General features: G+C 44.6%; 2 protein-coding genes across 5 annotated transcripts in view; one reads left to right on the forward strand and one right to left on the reverse strand.

Annotated features, from left to right (window-relative positions):
* Window positions 1–8,063, forward strand: part of PEAK1 (pseudopodium enriched atypical kinase 1) — a 72,201-nt gene extending 64,138 nt beyond the window's left edge. For 3 of the 4 annotated variants that reach the window (XM_083757277.1, XM_083757278.1, XM_083757280.1), the window contains one exon: window positions 50–8,063. In XM_083757277.1, the coding sequence (XP_083613403.1) occupies window positions 50–1,184 (1,135 nt within the window). In that variant the 3' untranslated portion in view covers window positions 1,185–8,063. The remainder of the gene's footprint in view (window positions 1–49) is intronic. The other variant, XM_083757279.1, reaches the window with a different exon arrangement.
* Window positions 1–15,245, reverse strand: part of RCN2 (reticulocalbin 2) — a 1,080,843-nt gene that overhangs the window by 953,392 nt on the left and 112,206 nt on the right. The gene's annotated exons all lie outside the window — the stretch shown is intronic.

Genomic DNA, 15,245 nt, shown 5'->3' on the forward strand with positions numbered 1-15,245 from the left:
GGGAGGGTGTGGTCAAGGGTGATAAGTGATCTATTTTTCTTTCATCCCTTCAGATCTGCAAGAGCAAAGCTAAAGAATCGCAACAGTATTACCACAGCCTGGCCATCCGCCAGAGCTTGGCCATCCACTTCAACATCCAGCAGGACTGTGGCCATTTCCTAGCTGATGTGCCTGTTCGTCTGCTTCCATGGGAAGATCTCCATTCACCAGAAGAGGATGAGGAAGAGCAGGAAGATGACAAGCAGAAGAACACCGTGGACGTTTCACAGAAAGACAGCTCAAATCTGCCAGGAGCCACAAGCAAGCAGCGCAGCAGAGTTGTAGTCATCACTCGAGAAGTTCCCTACCTAAGTGTGGCAGATTTTGTGCTGGAGTCTTCAGACTGCCATGCCAGCAGCCCAGACCTGTATGAAAGGCAGGTATGCCTCCTCCTCTTACAGTTGTGTTCTGGTCTAGAACACCTGAAACCGTATCACATCACTCATTGTGATCTGCGTTTGGAGAACCTTTTGCTGGTGGACTATAGGGCAGGGGGAAGCCTTCTGAACAATGAGAGCGTGGAGCCCTCTCCCAGTGCTGCTTGCCCTGCCAGGCTTATAGTGAGCAATTTCTCTCAAGCAAAACAAAAGAGCCATCTAGTGGACCCTGAAGTCCTAAGAGACCAGTCCCGCCTGGCCCCAGAGATCATCACAGCAACACAGTATAAGAAATGTGATGAGTTCCAAACCGGCATCCTCATCTATGAAATGTTACACCTGCGCAATCCCTTTGATGAAAATCCAGAGCTGAAGGAAAAAGAGTATACTTGTGCTGACCTGCCCAGTATCCCTTGTCGTTCCCTTTATTCCCTGGGGCTTCAGCAGCTTGCTAACTGCCTGCTAAACCCTAATCCATCGGAGAGAATCCTTATATCTGAGGCCAAGGGAGTCCTTCAGTGTTTGCTGTGGGGGCCCCGGGATGATTTGTTTCAGACTCTCAATGCCTCTTCCAGACCAGCACAAAGAGATACTGTGCTCCAAAACTGGCTGGACATCAAACGGACGCTGATGATGATCAAGTTTGCAGAGAAGTCTTTGGACAGGGAATGCAAAGTCAGCCTTGAAGACTGGCTTTGTTGCCAGTATCTGGCTTTTGCCACTACAGACTCCCTCAGCCGCATAGTGAAAATCATGCAGCAACATTAGTTTGTAGCCGCTGCTTTCACTTGGATGCACCACAATCCTCTCTTCATCCCCAGCCTCATCTATGTGTGCAAGTTTTAAAATTATAACCTAGAACTCAAGGTCACCAATAGTGAGCAAACTGATCTTGCCAGGAAGCTCTGTTTCCTGTCGTAGGTGCCAGGGAGAGGCCTGAAGCCTAGTTTAGCTGGTTTGTTTGGACAAGGAGGTGTGTAAATTTATTAAGGAAACCACTATTTATTACATTGCTCTTTGGAGGTGTAAGAGTGTGGAGTGAGTGCTGCAAATGGCAGCATCCAGTGATAACTGCAAGCAGAATTGAGTCAGCTGTGAATGAGCCACCAGAATGCACACCACTCTTCACAAAGACATGGCCTCTGCTCCATGCCTTTGTCATTCTGGCCCCATCTCAGGGGTGACTTGGCCATATCAGTCATACTTCCTGCAGGTGCAGTCTTTTATTTGATTGTTCCTTCCCCATGAGACAACCCTGGACCACAAGAGGCGGCCACTGAGTGACTTACAGTCAGCTGCAGACTGAACAAGTTTCCTTGTTTCTTTTATCCTTGCTGGGGTCAAAGGACACATTACATGGAAAGCCCCAATATTTGTGGTGTGTTTTTAAAAAATAAAAGCACAACCTAGTGATTTTGAATAGAAGTGTGGCAGGAAAGATGGGCTCATCCCTTCTCCTTACAGGTCATTTTCCCATTCAGATTTCTTGCCTGCACTGCTTCCCCTCACCCCACAGAGTTCCAGGTGCAAGTTTACCCTTCTTGTGTGTTGCTTTTTCGTGCCTTTGTCTTCTTAACTCTGATGTATCAATCTAGAATATTTCCAATAGCAGCAGCAGATGTGTTTTTCTCTTTTTGCCAGCACATTTGACACAGTAGTTCTGCTAGAGATTATTGATGGTCTGTTAATTATAATGTTAGCAGAGCAATGCCAAGAGCAAAGGGACGGTTTGAAGCAAATAGGAGCAGCTATTCCCCTTCTGCTATCTGGCTGGTGTTTTACCACAAAACCAAGGGTAAAAATGCCAGTCTTCCATGTCTTCTTTGCAAAGCAACAAGGAAGCAGGGTATTAAAGTTGCTCAGAGCTCATCAAATAAGCTATGTAAATAGAGATGAGTTTTCTACAGGTGTGGTTCTCTTGGGGGCAAAAGATGTTGTGCAGCTATCACAAAACAGTTACATTTAGCAGTTTTAGTTTATGTAGAATCTGGCTATCCAATTGCTGTCAGAATCTAGTTTTTGGACATTTTAGCTGTTTAAGCATCATTGGCTCAGAGGGAATTGCTGCCTACTAAGTCCAGTGGCCTGTAAAAATGTTTGCGCTCCTTCCCTGACACACTGGCCTTTTCCTGTGGATCCATTACAGTACAGTCCTGCTGCGCCTGATCTCTCTGCTCAGTATTGGTTGGACTTGTTTGAGTAGCTCTGAACTGATGGAACTGCAGCCCAGTATTTAATTCCCACGGTTGGGGTGGTTTTTGAAATGTGGACAGCTCTTGTGTTGAGCCCATGCTGCTGCTGCTGCTCCTCATCCTATGGATATATGTGCAATTTTTTGATGTATTATATGAGAAAGCTGTGTTAGTGTTTACGTTGCTTAACCATATGTTAGATCTTCCCCCTTTCCTTTTCATGGCACATGGATGCACAAACTTATGTGTCATCTTTCTCCAGATTGATGTTTCCTTTCTTTATTGTTAAACTGTGACTAACCTGTTTACTTCAGCCTTAGAGACAAATAGCCACTTTGAACAGTTCTTGCATGTTTGGACCAGAAACTGAAAAGCAGACCTGCAGAAATTATGTCAGCAAAGTCAGCTCTGTGGTCTTGGAGCAGGGTGTGGATTTCTCACTGATGCCAACCCTGTAGTTCATGAAAATCAGATCCCAGCATAAAATATGTGGTGGCCTCTTTAAATGCTTTGAATCTTCTTGCTTCAGTAATTATTGATTATCAGAAAAAGACCAGACAAAGCTAAGAAGTGTGTGAATGTGTCCTGTATTGCTTTAAAATAAAAGTGCAAAATTTGTAGGCAGGCAGCTGTCTTGGCACACAAAAGGCCCCTCCAGACTGGGTGGTGTGAGGGGAATAGCGAGTGTATTCTGCAGCATGTCACTGACACAATAATAGTGCATTAGTGGTAGAATTATTCTGCACTGTCCACACCTCATTCCACTTTAATGGCTGTTCTGCAATGATTCCCTGTTATTGCATGATTGCCACCTGGAAGGGCACTCTTGGACGATAGCACAACAAAAGCCAGACAAAAAATAAACATGAACATCCATGGTGTAAAAGGTTACAGGATTTCAGCAAGAGGTTGCGGGCTATGCACTGATTGGAAATGAAGCAGTGCTGACCACAAAATGTTTGCAAACAGTATTGAAAGTGGGGTTTTGCATAACCACCACAATTTCATCATGAGCACAGATCATGGAGGCACAGTCAAAAGGACACCTGGAAGGCCAAAGAGCCAAATGTAATGTAATGCAGCCCAGAATGTAGGAGGTGGTTTTGCTCCATGAAGCCCCCTGAATGGGGCATTTGGTACAGACCTCTGGCCAGATTCTTTGGAGAGTCTTGCACAAATATCCCATGCAGCCCTATATCACACAGGTAATTGTGTGATTGCTTGACACAATTCTTGCCTGTATGAGTCCACGTTGCTCACAGCTATGCGCTGAAAAGGTAGAGAACACCTCCTTCCCAAGTTTTATATATGCTTCTAGCTGATATCTGTGTGCACTTAAGTTCTCACTTAACCAGCATGCTCATCCTAGTGGAACATGGACTACTGACCATTACAGCAGGGCACATTCCTTTAGACCACTGCTCTACTTTTGTGCAGAGAGATACGTGCTTTGTGTCAGTTTCATGTGGATGTGCAGAGTAGACTATTGAATGTTACATGACCTTGTGTGTTTTATGCAGCAGATCCCAAAATTTTGTATCTTGTCTTTTAGTAGCTTTGTGATTTCATTTTGCATTTTGATAGCAGATTTCAACCAGTATTAGCATTGTGTACTCTAGGTGAGCATGGGGTATACACTCACTGCCGTCTCCTTATTTTGTAGCACTGAGTAAATTTGGTAATGAAGGATGGTAATGGGAATTCTGTGTAAGAGAGGGTGCATGAGGGAGAGGGAGGTACAACCAAGCAAGCATTTCCATTCTTGGTAGTGCCTGGCGCTACCTTTGCAAGCATCCTATCGAAGTCTCATTGATTTGTTGAGGGTTTGCCATTTAAGAGTTGGGCCCAAACCAAGCAGATTTCAAACCAAGACACTAGAACAAAATATTGTTACAGCCCAGCATTTAAACAAAAGCCCTTGTTGCCCTCACAATTCGCTTCTGCAAGCATCAAGAATGAAACCTTAAATACACAGACACATATTTGTAGGGTTTGCATTTTAGAGCCTTTTTAGTTGAGCTCACCACAATTCATAGGATTGTGATTCTCAAAATAGCCATATTGACCATAAATGTATATATTTACTTATTGTAAATATATACACATTTAGAAAGCTGACACTCAGGCTTATTTTAGCACAATAAACCTAACCACAAAATAGTTCTGGGAAATTAATTGTGGGTTAAAAGAATTTGAATGTGTACTTCTCAGAGCTTTTGGTGTCATTAATCTCTTCTGGGATGGCAACCTGAGTCAATGATTAATTACACTAACAACAGTGCCTTGTCACAGAATTAAAGCTAACAGGGAGAGAATTTTGCAGTGGGAATCGCCCACTGCTACCTACCAGCTTAAAAAAACAATATTGCCCATATTTTGAAGGGGGTGGAGTCTAAGAAAGCTTAGTTGGCAATTCAACCAGAAGGGAACTCTATCTGGTGGCTTGGATTCAGACTCGTTTGATACTATTGAAAAACCAAACTAAAAGTCAAACATATTATTCAAATCTGCAACTTGTATAGGGTATTTAAAAAAGAACCTTTTGAAATAGCTGCTTAGACAATGTAGAATTGGAAAACCTGTTGCTCTGACAATCTTTTTCAGACTCCAGCAACAAAATTGTACACATAAACCACCTGCAACTCTTGTTACAAAATCTAATATTAGTTAGTAATATCAAGGAAGACTATACCCAACCTGTCCGTTAGTGTGGAACTCGGAGCACATGGAAAACGAGAAAGGGGAAAGTGGCAGACTTCTTACAGGACCATCATGCATGTTGAATTTGGCTAGAAAAGAAACAGAAATGTTGCTAAGGGAACTGGTATTACAGGAGCTAAATGGGACAGTACCTAAGTTTACAACTTACTCCCTCTCTCCTTTCTGCAAATTCAAGCCAGGAAGCACCGTGATACATTGTTCCCTTTTGAACTCTGTTTTACAACTATTCGAATAGGATCTGGTCAACTATCCAATAAAGTTAAGAGGAATTCTGCCTTTGGGACAGGTTTTTATTAGGGAACATCTAGAACCCATCAAAGCATCCTCAAACTTTTCACTTGTTGCTACCATTTTATGTTCTTGTATTTTATACTACCCTTCAACCAAAATTTTCAGTAAATTAAACATAAACCCAACAATAAAATTATTAATTATTATTTAATTAAACTAGAGCTGGTATTGTTTTGTTTTTTACCTGTAATCCTTGTGTGAAGGGCAGTATAGAAATTTAGTTAATAATTGAATTACAAAGTCTATTCAATGCAGAAGTGAACAGGAACTGACTAACCACCTATTTGGTCCTCAAAAGCCAGACAAAACAGGTGTCTTTAGCAGGTGTCAGAAAGCCATCAGAGAGGGAGATCAATGTACCTCTAATGGGAGGGAGTGCCCACATTCCACTGATAAGGGCTCAATGTTCCTGTTTCGTGAATATGTATTCTCCTGTTTTGTACATTAATTGAAGCCCAAACCACCAAAGTAGGAATCGGAAGTACCCCATAAATGAGATTCTTCATGGAGAGAGAACTGAGGTAACATATAAGATGGATTAAGGAACACCAGGCAGCCTTCCGATGTACCTTTGATCCAGTCTGGCCCCTGTTACATTACCAACTAGGTTTGGTTTAGTATGCTGTCCAAGCCCAGGATTATGGTTAAGGTCTCGCCTTAAAACCACACTCTGTAGCCAAGGTTTGCGCTGTGGTGACAGTTTGTGGCGAAGGATGATAACAGATGATTCCAAGTTTGGAAAATGCACTAAGCCAAATTTTCATTGAACTCAAGACCCCAGGGGGGAAACAAGTGGCTGCAAGCGTCACTCTAGGAGCCACATGTTTGCAAGTCATTCTCTGGCTTACCGTGAGGTGTGACTCAGGCCACAGTCCCCAAGTACGCCTTTCGCCTTCTTCCATATAAATGAATGGTTGTCATTTAATCGGGGCAGGAAGGAAAGAGTTGTACTTGCGTGTGACCCTCCCTGCGCTGGTTGGTGTGGGATCCCTCCATAGCTTGGAAGTACTTGGAACCTTAGTCTTACCTGTGTGGCAAGTCTTTGGTGCTGCACTGAACTGCTCATCTTTTGTTCACAAATAAATACAGCTCCTGAAGTTTTACTGACTCTTGCTGCTTCATAGTATTAGGACTTAAACAGGGAGCACCCTTCACAAACCCCAGGGAATACTCAGGTAGTTGGTGACAATACTGCAGCGGAGGCAAAGTCTCCCTGGCTCTCTCTAGGAAGGACCCTGCAGAATTGCACTGTGGGGTTTTGTTGCCATTCACAAGCTTAGACATGCAGCCCTAGGTCCATCATCATGACAAGCATTTTGAAAGCTATTCATCCAATCCAAATCAATTTTACAAAGGGCATATTGAAGAATATTCACTCTGTAAAATTGCTGCAACTGCTAAAGTGGCTCTTTCCAGCTGTTTTTGGAATTCTGATGAGAGGAATGCATAATTTGAAAATGACAGCCAACAAAATAGAAAGGGCCTAGATGCACAGTGCCAGCCCTGCACTGAGTTAACGGCACCTAACTCTTGGTTTCAGTGGGTTTCGCTCCCCTTAACTGCAGCCTTTATACTTGGGAGATCAATTGAAAGCACTCAGCACCCGAGAAAACCTCCACAGAAGTTGCTACACCTTCCTATTTCTTGTGGGAAAGCTCTTGGCTGCAAAGCAGACAATTGAGCCTAGAAGGGAGGGGAAAACAGATGGTAGTTCACAAAATTGCCCGCTCACTTGTATGGAAGTGCTTCCCTTTACTCCCACCAATACCTTGCTTCCAACTCCTTGATTATCCCTTTAATTCAAAAAAGATTGAAATATTTTTTAACAAGGAAGAAATGCATCTATCCATATTTTTATAAATGAATTTTACTAACTACAAGAACAACCCACTTTGCCCTTTTGTTTTTCTGTGCCCTGTCTATATATTATATACATAGCTTATATGCACACAATGTGCTTGAATTTTAAAAATTCTTTTTTTCCCTTCAAAATACCATTTTCAGGATACAAGTAGTTAACCTGAACTTGCTCAGGCTTAGAAAGTTTTATAGCTTTTGCCCTGAGGGATATTTTCTTTTAAATTGAATTATGCAGAGCATGTAAAATATTAAAGAACAATCCCTATGTTTTTATTAAAAAGCTAATTTTAAAAAAATAAAAAGTTCTACACAAAGGCAGTGGTATTTCTTTGCAAATGCCTCCAGGTGGGAAATAATCTTCTCTGTTGAAAGACTCCATTCTCCTGGGCAATCTGTGTTTGGAGTGCACAGAATCGCTGTATCCGTTGTTTCATATCTATATTTACACATTTTTATAGATATAACTCCTAGGCTACCTTTGTGATCAGAGGGCAATGACACTCTGGTTTGCTGTGGTACTTTGCTGTATACGCTGTGGCATACATGTTACTGTGTAAATAAACTAGTTTTATTACACTGAGAATCCAGGTGTGCCCTTGCCTTCACTTCTTCCCCTACTGGGAGTGTCGCTGACAATGAAGCGGCCTGAGTGTGGCTCTTTTGTGACAGATGCAAACAGGTGCAGCTTAGGGGAAGGAAGGTAGCAAGGAAGGAAGGAAGGATCTTTCTTGAGGATACCTGGCAGAAACGGATAGCAGCTTTTAAGGCCAATGTCCCTACTGCATTCTGGATGCCAACATCTGTGGTGCCTCCCCTGCGGAAGATCTCACACCAGATGGAACTGACCTGTAGAAAGGACTCCATGAATGGAAAGCAGAGACGTTTATGCACCCTTGTTAACTATGAAAACACTTTAAGTGATAGCATGCCGTCTGAAAGACACAAAACAAGGGGAAAGTAATGGGCAGACGGGAAAAATTCTTGTGCAACACTTCACGGACTTTCATTGACACTGTGGGAGGAGGGGAGCCAACTTGTCCTTGGTCCCAGGAGAGTGGGGGGGGGGTGAAGAGGCAGCCTCCCCTTTCCCCTTCTGCAGCCAAGAGAAATACTTGCTAGTGGAGGCACTTTGGGTAGGGAAGGAGTCCAGCATTCCTTGGTTGCTGTCCAGGGGGATAGTGCAAGTCTCACTTCATGACTTCTACCATACAAAAGCATTATTACTATTATTATTATTATTATTATTATTATTATTATTATTATTACTTACTTATAAATTTATTAATATCCCACCATTTTCCCATTCTAGGACTCAAGGCAGTTAACATAGATAAAATAGGAAATGAGGTAACTTGATGAAATTGGGGTTGAACAAGGTTGCTGTTAAGCGGCTTTGTAGCTGGTTGACTGATTGAAGAGTACTCATTAATGGTTCCTTGTCATCCTGGGGGAAATGAATGTTTTAGTTGAGATTCCTGCATTGCGGGGATGGACTAGATGACCCTTGGAGTCCCTTTCAAATCTACAATTATATCATTCTATGACACTAAGAAAATAAACTATTAGGCACCATGCAGGGGGGGCTGCTGCGTGGGATCATGCAGCCTGGCAGTGATGCCCAGAGCATTCCATGCAGGAGAAATAACAGGCAAACGCTCGAGCTTTGTTACTCACAGGAGAGGCACCAGTTTCATAGAGGGAGAAGCAAGTTTAGCTCTGTTCAGGTATTTTCTGCTCCTGTACTGAAAAAGGGCACACACCCCTCCCAACATTAGACATGCCTTCCCTGGAGCCTGCACATGCATCACAAACATCGTTGGGGGGTTTGAGCTCAGGAGCACGCTCCTCCTCCTGTGGCTGCCAGCTACTGGTACTCTGGGCACAGGTGTTCTATGCAAGTGTGCTACAGCATTCTGTACTCACTGCAGCTTTTGGATCAAGTGCAAGAGAAGCGCCCCCCGCCCCCCTTCTTATGAGAATATTTTTTGTCAGTTGCTCCGAGAGTCTCCCAGGATTACGGAGCACACATTCTACATGCACGCATGGATGTGGAACTCAGTACAACAAGATGTTGCAATAGCCACCTGATAGCTTAGCTGGCAGAAGCCCAAATGCTATTTTGCTTTAGAACACGAGTTGTGGAAGATGCATGTCCTCATCCAAATTCTAACGCACCAAATTTGAGTCCTTTGCTTCCGGATGATGTCGCTGGCACCTCTAAACTATAAAACAGCACTGAAAAGTGATGAGAGGGGCTGAATGAGAAACTAGCCAAGCAGATCAAAAGAAAGGGTGCAGGATCTCCTGTTCCCGAGACAGAACAACATCTCTTTTCCTCCTGACATAAATAGGTTGTGTCCACTTTTGATCCACGGTGGTCTGGTTCTTTAGAAGTGATGCTTACTCAATTACACACACAAGGGGAGGAAAACCCCACTCATGGAGCAAGAGGCGTGTCAGTTCTCAATGAAGGCAACATATGTTTTTTGACTAATGACAAGACCAAAAATGGACTACCAACACTTATTTGATCTGTGATGTGCTATTTCTCTAGGAACTGACAGCATTCGAGGCATCTGTGTGCATCTGGCCTGAAGGGCAGCCTTGCTGGATGAGACCAAAGGTCCATGTAGTCCAGCAGCCTCTTTCTGGTAGGGAGCCAGCCACAGGCAAGACAAGAAGACAGCCCCCCTTCCATGCTGCTGGCCTCATGAACCAGCTTGGAGTGGTATACTGACACCACACAGAGAGGCTTTGTTTAGGAAATGTGGTCCACAGCAATTGAGATATACATTTCCCGCTTAGGTTATGACAGTTCTATCCTGCCTTTCTGGAAAGGAGCTCAAGAAGAGCCCGGCTTGATCAGGCAAGTGGCCCATTGAGTCCAGCATCCTCTCTTGCAGCTGACCAGATACTTGAATGTGTGGCCCCAAATTCTAGCATTAAGAGAGAGGGGGAGAGAACATGCTATCCATTTTCTCCACATCATAGAGGATGAAGGTCCTCGTGGCCACAATCCAACACAAACATAGACAGCCTTAAGCTGATTGCAGGCTCCAACTGTTTTGCATTGTACCCATTGTGGGTATTTTTTTCCAAAAAAATAAATACCTTCCATTCCAAATGCATCATTAGCTTGCCATCTAGAGGACACTTTAAGAAAATACAGGATCTTTGCATGAGGATAAATAACAATGGGAGCCTGACCTTATTAGTTCTAACAAAATGAATGCACTGCTTCATGGTAGGAGAATCTCTAAGCACCAAGGCTTTCAGCTTGTTCTTTTCCTCAAGCAGTAGAGGGATTTTGTCTGCTATTTTTTTCTTCCACCATTCATAGAATCACAGAATTGTAGAGTTGGAATCATCTCAGACTTGAAGTCGTCCTGGGAGGGGCAGACCAGCAACACGACAGGTCATCATTTGGATGGATCAGAGGCAGGATATTACGGAGTCCAGGGTAGGTGCAGAGCCCTTTCCATTTTTTGTAATGGCAAAGTGTAGTTCTTCTGTTCTTCTCAGCTAGCATCCTTCAAGTCAGGCAGGAGGTCAGCAGAGCATCTGTGTCTCTTGCAGAAATCCCAGGGTCCAGCTGCCAGCACCTCCAGCAGACGAGTGAGGAGCCAATCCTGCTCCCTGCAGGGTTCTGTTTCACTAGCATGTCCCTGGCAGAGCCAGTGGGGTGTAGTGGTTAGAGTGTCAGACCAGGGTTCAAATCCCCACTCAGCCTTGAAGCTCTTTGGGTGAGCTTGGGTCAGCCACTGCCCCTCAGCCTCACCTACCTCACAGGGTTGTTGGGGTTAAATGAGGAGGGAGAGAACCATGGGTGCCTCCTTGAGCTCTCTGGAGACAAAAGTGGGGGGTAAATGCAACTAAAATAAATCAGCCTGCCCTGCTGTCAATATTTCCATCTGGGGTTCCCAAGACAGTGTCTGTGGGCAGGGTGCCCTCAGGCAGCACTTTTGGCACCAGCCAAGGCCTTCTGCCCCTCCCAGTTGATTTAACATAATAATAATTGAGGGGGTGCGGTGGGGGCACTGCCTGCTTTTTTGTATGAGGGAATAGCTGGTTTGCCTGTTGCTTTGGAGGGTGTGCATTTTCTTCTTTGAAATGCTTGTTTTGTAGTATCCACGGCAGTTTATTAGATTCCCAAATCTGCCTCCAGGCCCCAGAGGGGCTGAAGACCCCATCATTAGAAATTTTGAAATGTGACAAGCAGACCAGGTTGCACTGGAGACCTTCAGGCTCACTCTGCTGGGTGGGGCCCGGGGTCTCTGCCCCAAAGTCCTGTCCTGATGGCACCACAAGCCCCAGGCTCTTCCTGGGATGCTTTGCACCTTTGCTAAGCTCAGAGTGTTCCCCCTCCCCACATCCTTTGAATAAGGCTATGCCCCTTAATTAAATGTCAACTTCCTGTTGCCTGTAATCAGATTATCCAATAATACCTGCTCAAATAAGTCTGAAAATTAAGTCTGGCCACCATATGATTCCTTTTCACTATGAATCATTTGATTCCTGAGGCTTGGATTAAAATAAATTGGAGATCAAATTGTTGCATGAATTAATTAAATCAGACCCAGTATCTTTAGCAAAACAACCCATATCCCAGACATAGGCTGGCACTGTTACTGGGAACTTAAAAGGAAATCAGAAGCTTTTTGAAAATAATAAAATAAAACCATTCTTCTGCATGTGAAATGGAAAGTCCCTAAAAGATGGATAAAACAAGTGCCAAATCACGTGCCATTGTGATAAAAGACGACTGAGCAGGGGTCTTGTAATGATGATAAGAGCATGGTGCACAGAAGGCTGCGTGTTGCAACATGCCAGGCTCCCCTTTGTAAAACCCACCCAAAGAGCAGCTGAAAGACAAGGCCTCTGAGATCAGACTAAGGGTCCACCAAGTCCAGCTGCAGCCCACATTATGCTCCATGGAAGTTAAATTAACTATGAACCCAACGTTGTCTGCTTCACTCCAAACCAGTGCCAAAGTGTGGCAACAATTTAGCAGTGTTTTGCAGCAAAAATAAAAATAAAAACCCCACATTTTGCAATGTCCCAGCAACTGAGTAATTGCTACTCAAACCTACGTTAGTATTTTCACTGCAAAACTTTGGGTTTGGGGGTGATAACTATGAACCCAGTTTGGGCAGCAGTTGCCCAGTTGGTGGGGCCCTGCAAAATGCTGCTAAACTGTTGCCACACTTTGGCACTGGTTTGGAGGGAAGCAGACAACGTTGGATTTTGGGGGTGATAGCTGCAAAAAACCTGCAAAACTTTGACACAGGTTTGCAGAGGGTCCCAAATTTTGGAGTTAGACATGGTTGGACTACACTTCCCATTTTTTCCTGGCCATTAGCCACGTCAGATCAGCTGAGCTCCACCATCCTGTTTCCGGAACCATTACTGAGACCTCTGGGTACAGGGCAATTTATAAATACAATAAATAAATATTGCCCCCTATAGCAACTGGCATTCAGAGATACACTGCCTTTGGACAGGGAGGTGATATTTAGCTAGCATGGCTGGAGACGAGCCCTTTCTCATTCACTTGGAAATTCTGATTTGGTTTCATTCGTTTTGTTTTAACCATGTAGGATAGAACCTGCTCCTTTAAAAGCAAAAACCCTCATTAATTTGCAGGCCCAAATTTAAGGGGTTTGGGTTGTTTGAGCGCTTGGCAGGCTGGCCTGTTTGGCTGTTTTGTGTGTTTCCTCTTTGTGATAGATGTTAATTACATAACAAGGCAGATTGGTTCCTCGCACCCTCCCTTCTTTCCTTATAGCTATCTGGCTGCTTCCCAACATGCATAAAAATTGCATTTAAAAATATTGCTTTGTGCTTGAAGAATAATTCAGCAAAGTGCAGGGATTGGATTATTCCCTTTGGGACATTTCAAATTCAGTCAAGTGCCCTTAAAAAGCAGTAAGCAAAGCAGGAGGGAAATCCTGGCACTGCAGCACCGTGTGACCTGATTTTCTCCTTTGCTGCTCTCACTTGATTCCTCATCCCCACTCCAGCAAGAGAGAATTCTCCCAGCAGGGGGAACAGTCTTCATTCATTTATTTCTGATCTGATGGATGCTGCAAGAACAAAGCAGGCGAGGGGAAATTGTATCGTCCTAGAACACAAATCCTCCTCTGCTCAGATGACTTTGGGAAAGCAAAAGCAAAATCCATTATTGGGCAAATCAGAGTGGCAACAGGGAGAGGGAAATTGTGGGTCAGTTTTTTCAACCTGATCCTAGGCAAGGGCAGAGAGAAGTTGAGCCCCCACCCCACCCCCTCGGCATTTTATTTCTTTCCTGTCTGCACCTTCGGGCCAAGACAGATGTGGGCATTGAAGGCATCCGTGCATTTCACTTGAGCATTTTCCTTTCACAATAGGAGCTGAGAGGGGGCAGAACCAGGACTGTGGCATGCAGAGAGAGAGCCAAACTCTCGCCTCCATCGCAGTCCTGTCAGAACCCCACTCTTCCCCCCTCCCCATCCTCCAAGCTGCTATTCATCCCAGGAGGGAGACTGTTGTTGCATTGTGTCTGGGTGAGATTTGGGGCAGTGGTCTGATGTGAACTGGGAAGCCAGGAGTCGTGGAGCAAAGCTGCCAAAAGAGGACTGAGAAGCAAATCAGGACCACAGACAAACTGGGAGGCAGGATCAAAGAGCAAGCCAAAGAGACAGGGTCATGCCAGAGCTCCGTTGCTCCTCAACTGGAAGGCGCAACTGGAACATGGCGCCTGGTGTAAGTCTCATCAGTTCCTGGCATCTTGGCAGCACCAATTGCCTTAGAATCACAGGTCTGTTTTGTTGCTTTGTCAGGGTCACCAATTGCACAGAGACCTTCAAACAAGCACAAAGTAGATATGCTATGAACTGCCCTGAGATCTTTGGATGAAGGGTGGTATACAAAATTAATAAATACAAAATAATGAAATAACCCCCTTTCAATCTCCTTGCTGGGAGTGGAAACATCAAGTTCAGAGGAGTCAGGGCTGCTGGCACATATGACCACAACGCCCCAACACTGCGAGATATTTCCTGTTTGGGCATAATATCTGGGCAGTGTCCCCTGTGAAAAGGTTATTGCTCCAGCACCCAACAACTATTCCCCAATGTATCATAAAAGAAGCCACTGTGCTCTTTTGTCCATTTTGGATCCAGAGCCTGGATCTGAGTACAAAAGCAACATTCTTCCCTCCTGCAACTGGTATCCCAAAGCATTGCTGCCTCCAACTGTGGAGGCAAGGTAAAGGTAAAGAACCCCTGGACGGTTAAGTCCAGTCAAAGGCAACGATGGGGTTGCAGTGCTCATCTCACTTTTCAGGCCAAGGGAGCCGGCGTTTGTCCACAGACAGCTTTCCAGGTCATGTGGCCAGCAGGACTAAACCGCTTCTGGTGCAACCGAACACTGTGATGGAAGCCAGAGCACATGGAAACGCTGTTTACTTTCCCACTGCAGTGGTACCTATTTATCTACTCGTGCTGGTGTGCTTTCGAACTGCTGGATTGGCAGGAGCTGGAACAGAGCAATGGGAGCTCACTCCATTGTGGGGATTCGAACCGCCGACCTTCTGATTGGCAAGCCCAAGAGGCTCAGTGGTTTAGACCACAGCACCACCCACGTCAGTCCTCATGGCTAGTAGCCACCGATAGCCTCTTCCGCCCCCATGAATTTGTGTAATTCTCTTTTAAAGCTATCCAGGTTGGTGGCCACCCCTCCCTCTTGGGGGAGTCAGTTTAATAGTTTAACCATCTTGGCCATTATC

Source organism: Podarcis gaigeae (assembly GCF_964106915.1).
Source record: "Podarcis gaigeae genome assembly, chromosome: 9".
In the NCBI taxonomy this organism is placed as follows: domain Eukaryota; kingdom Metazoa; phylum Chordata; class Lepidosauria; order Squamata; family Lacertidae; genus Podarcis; species Podarcis gaigeae.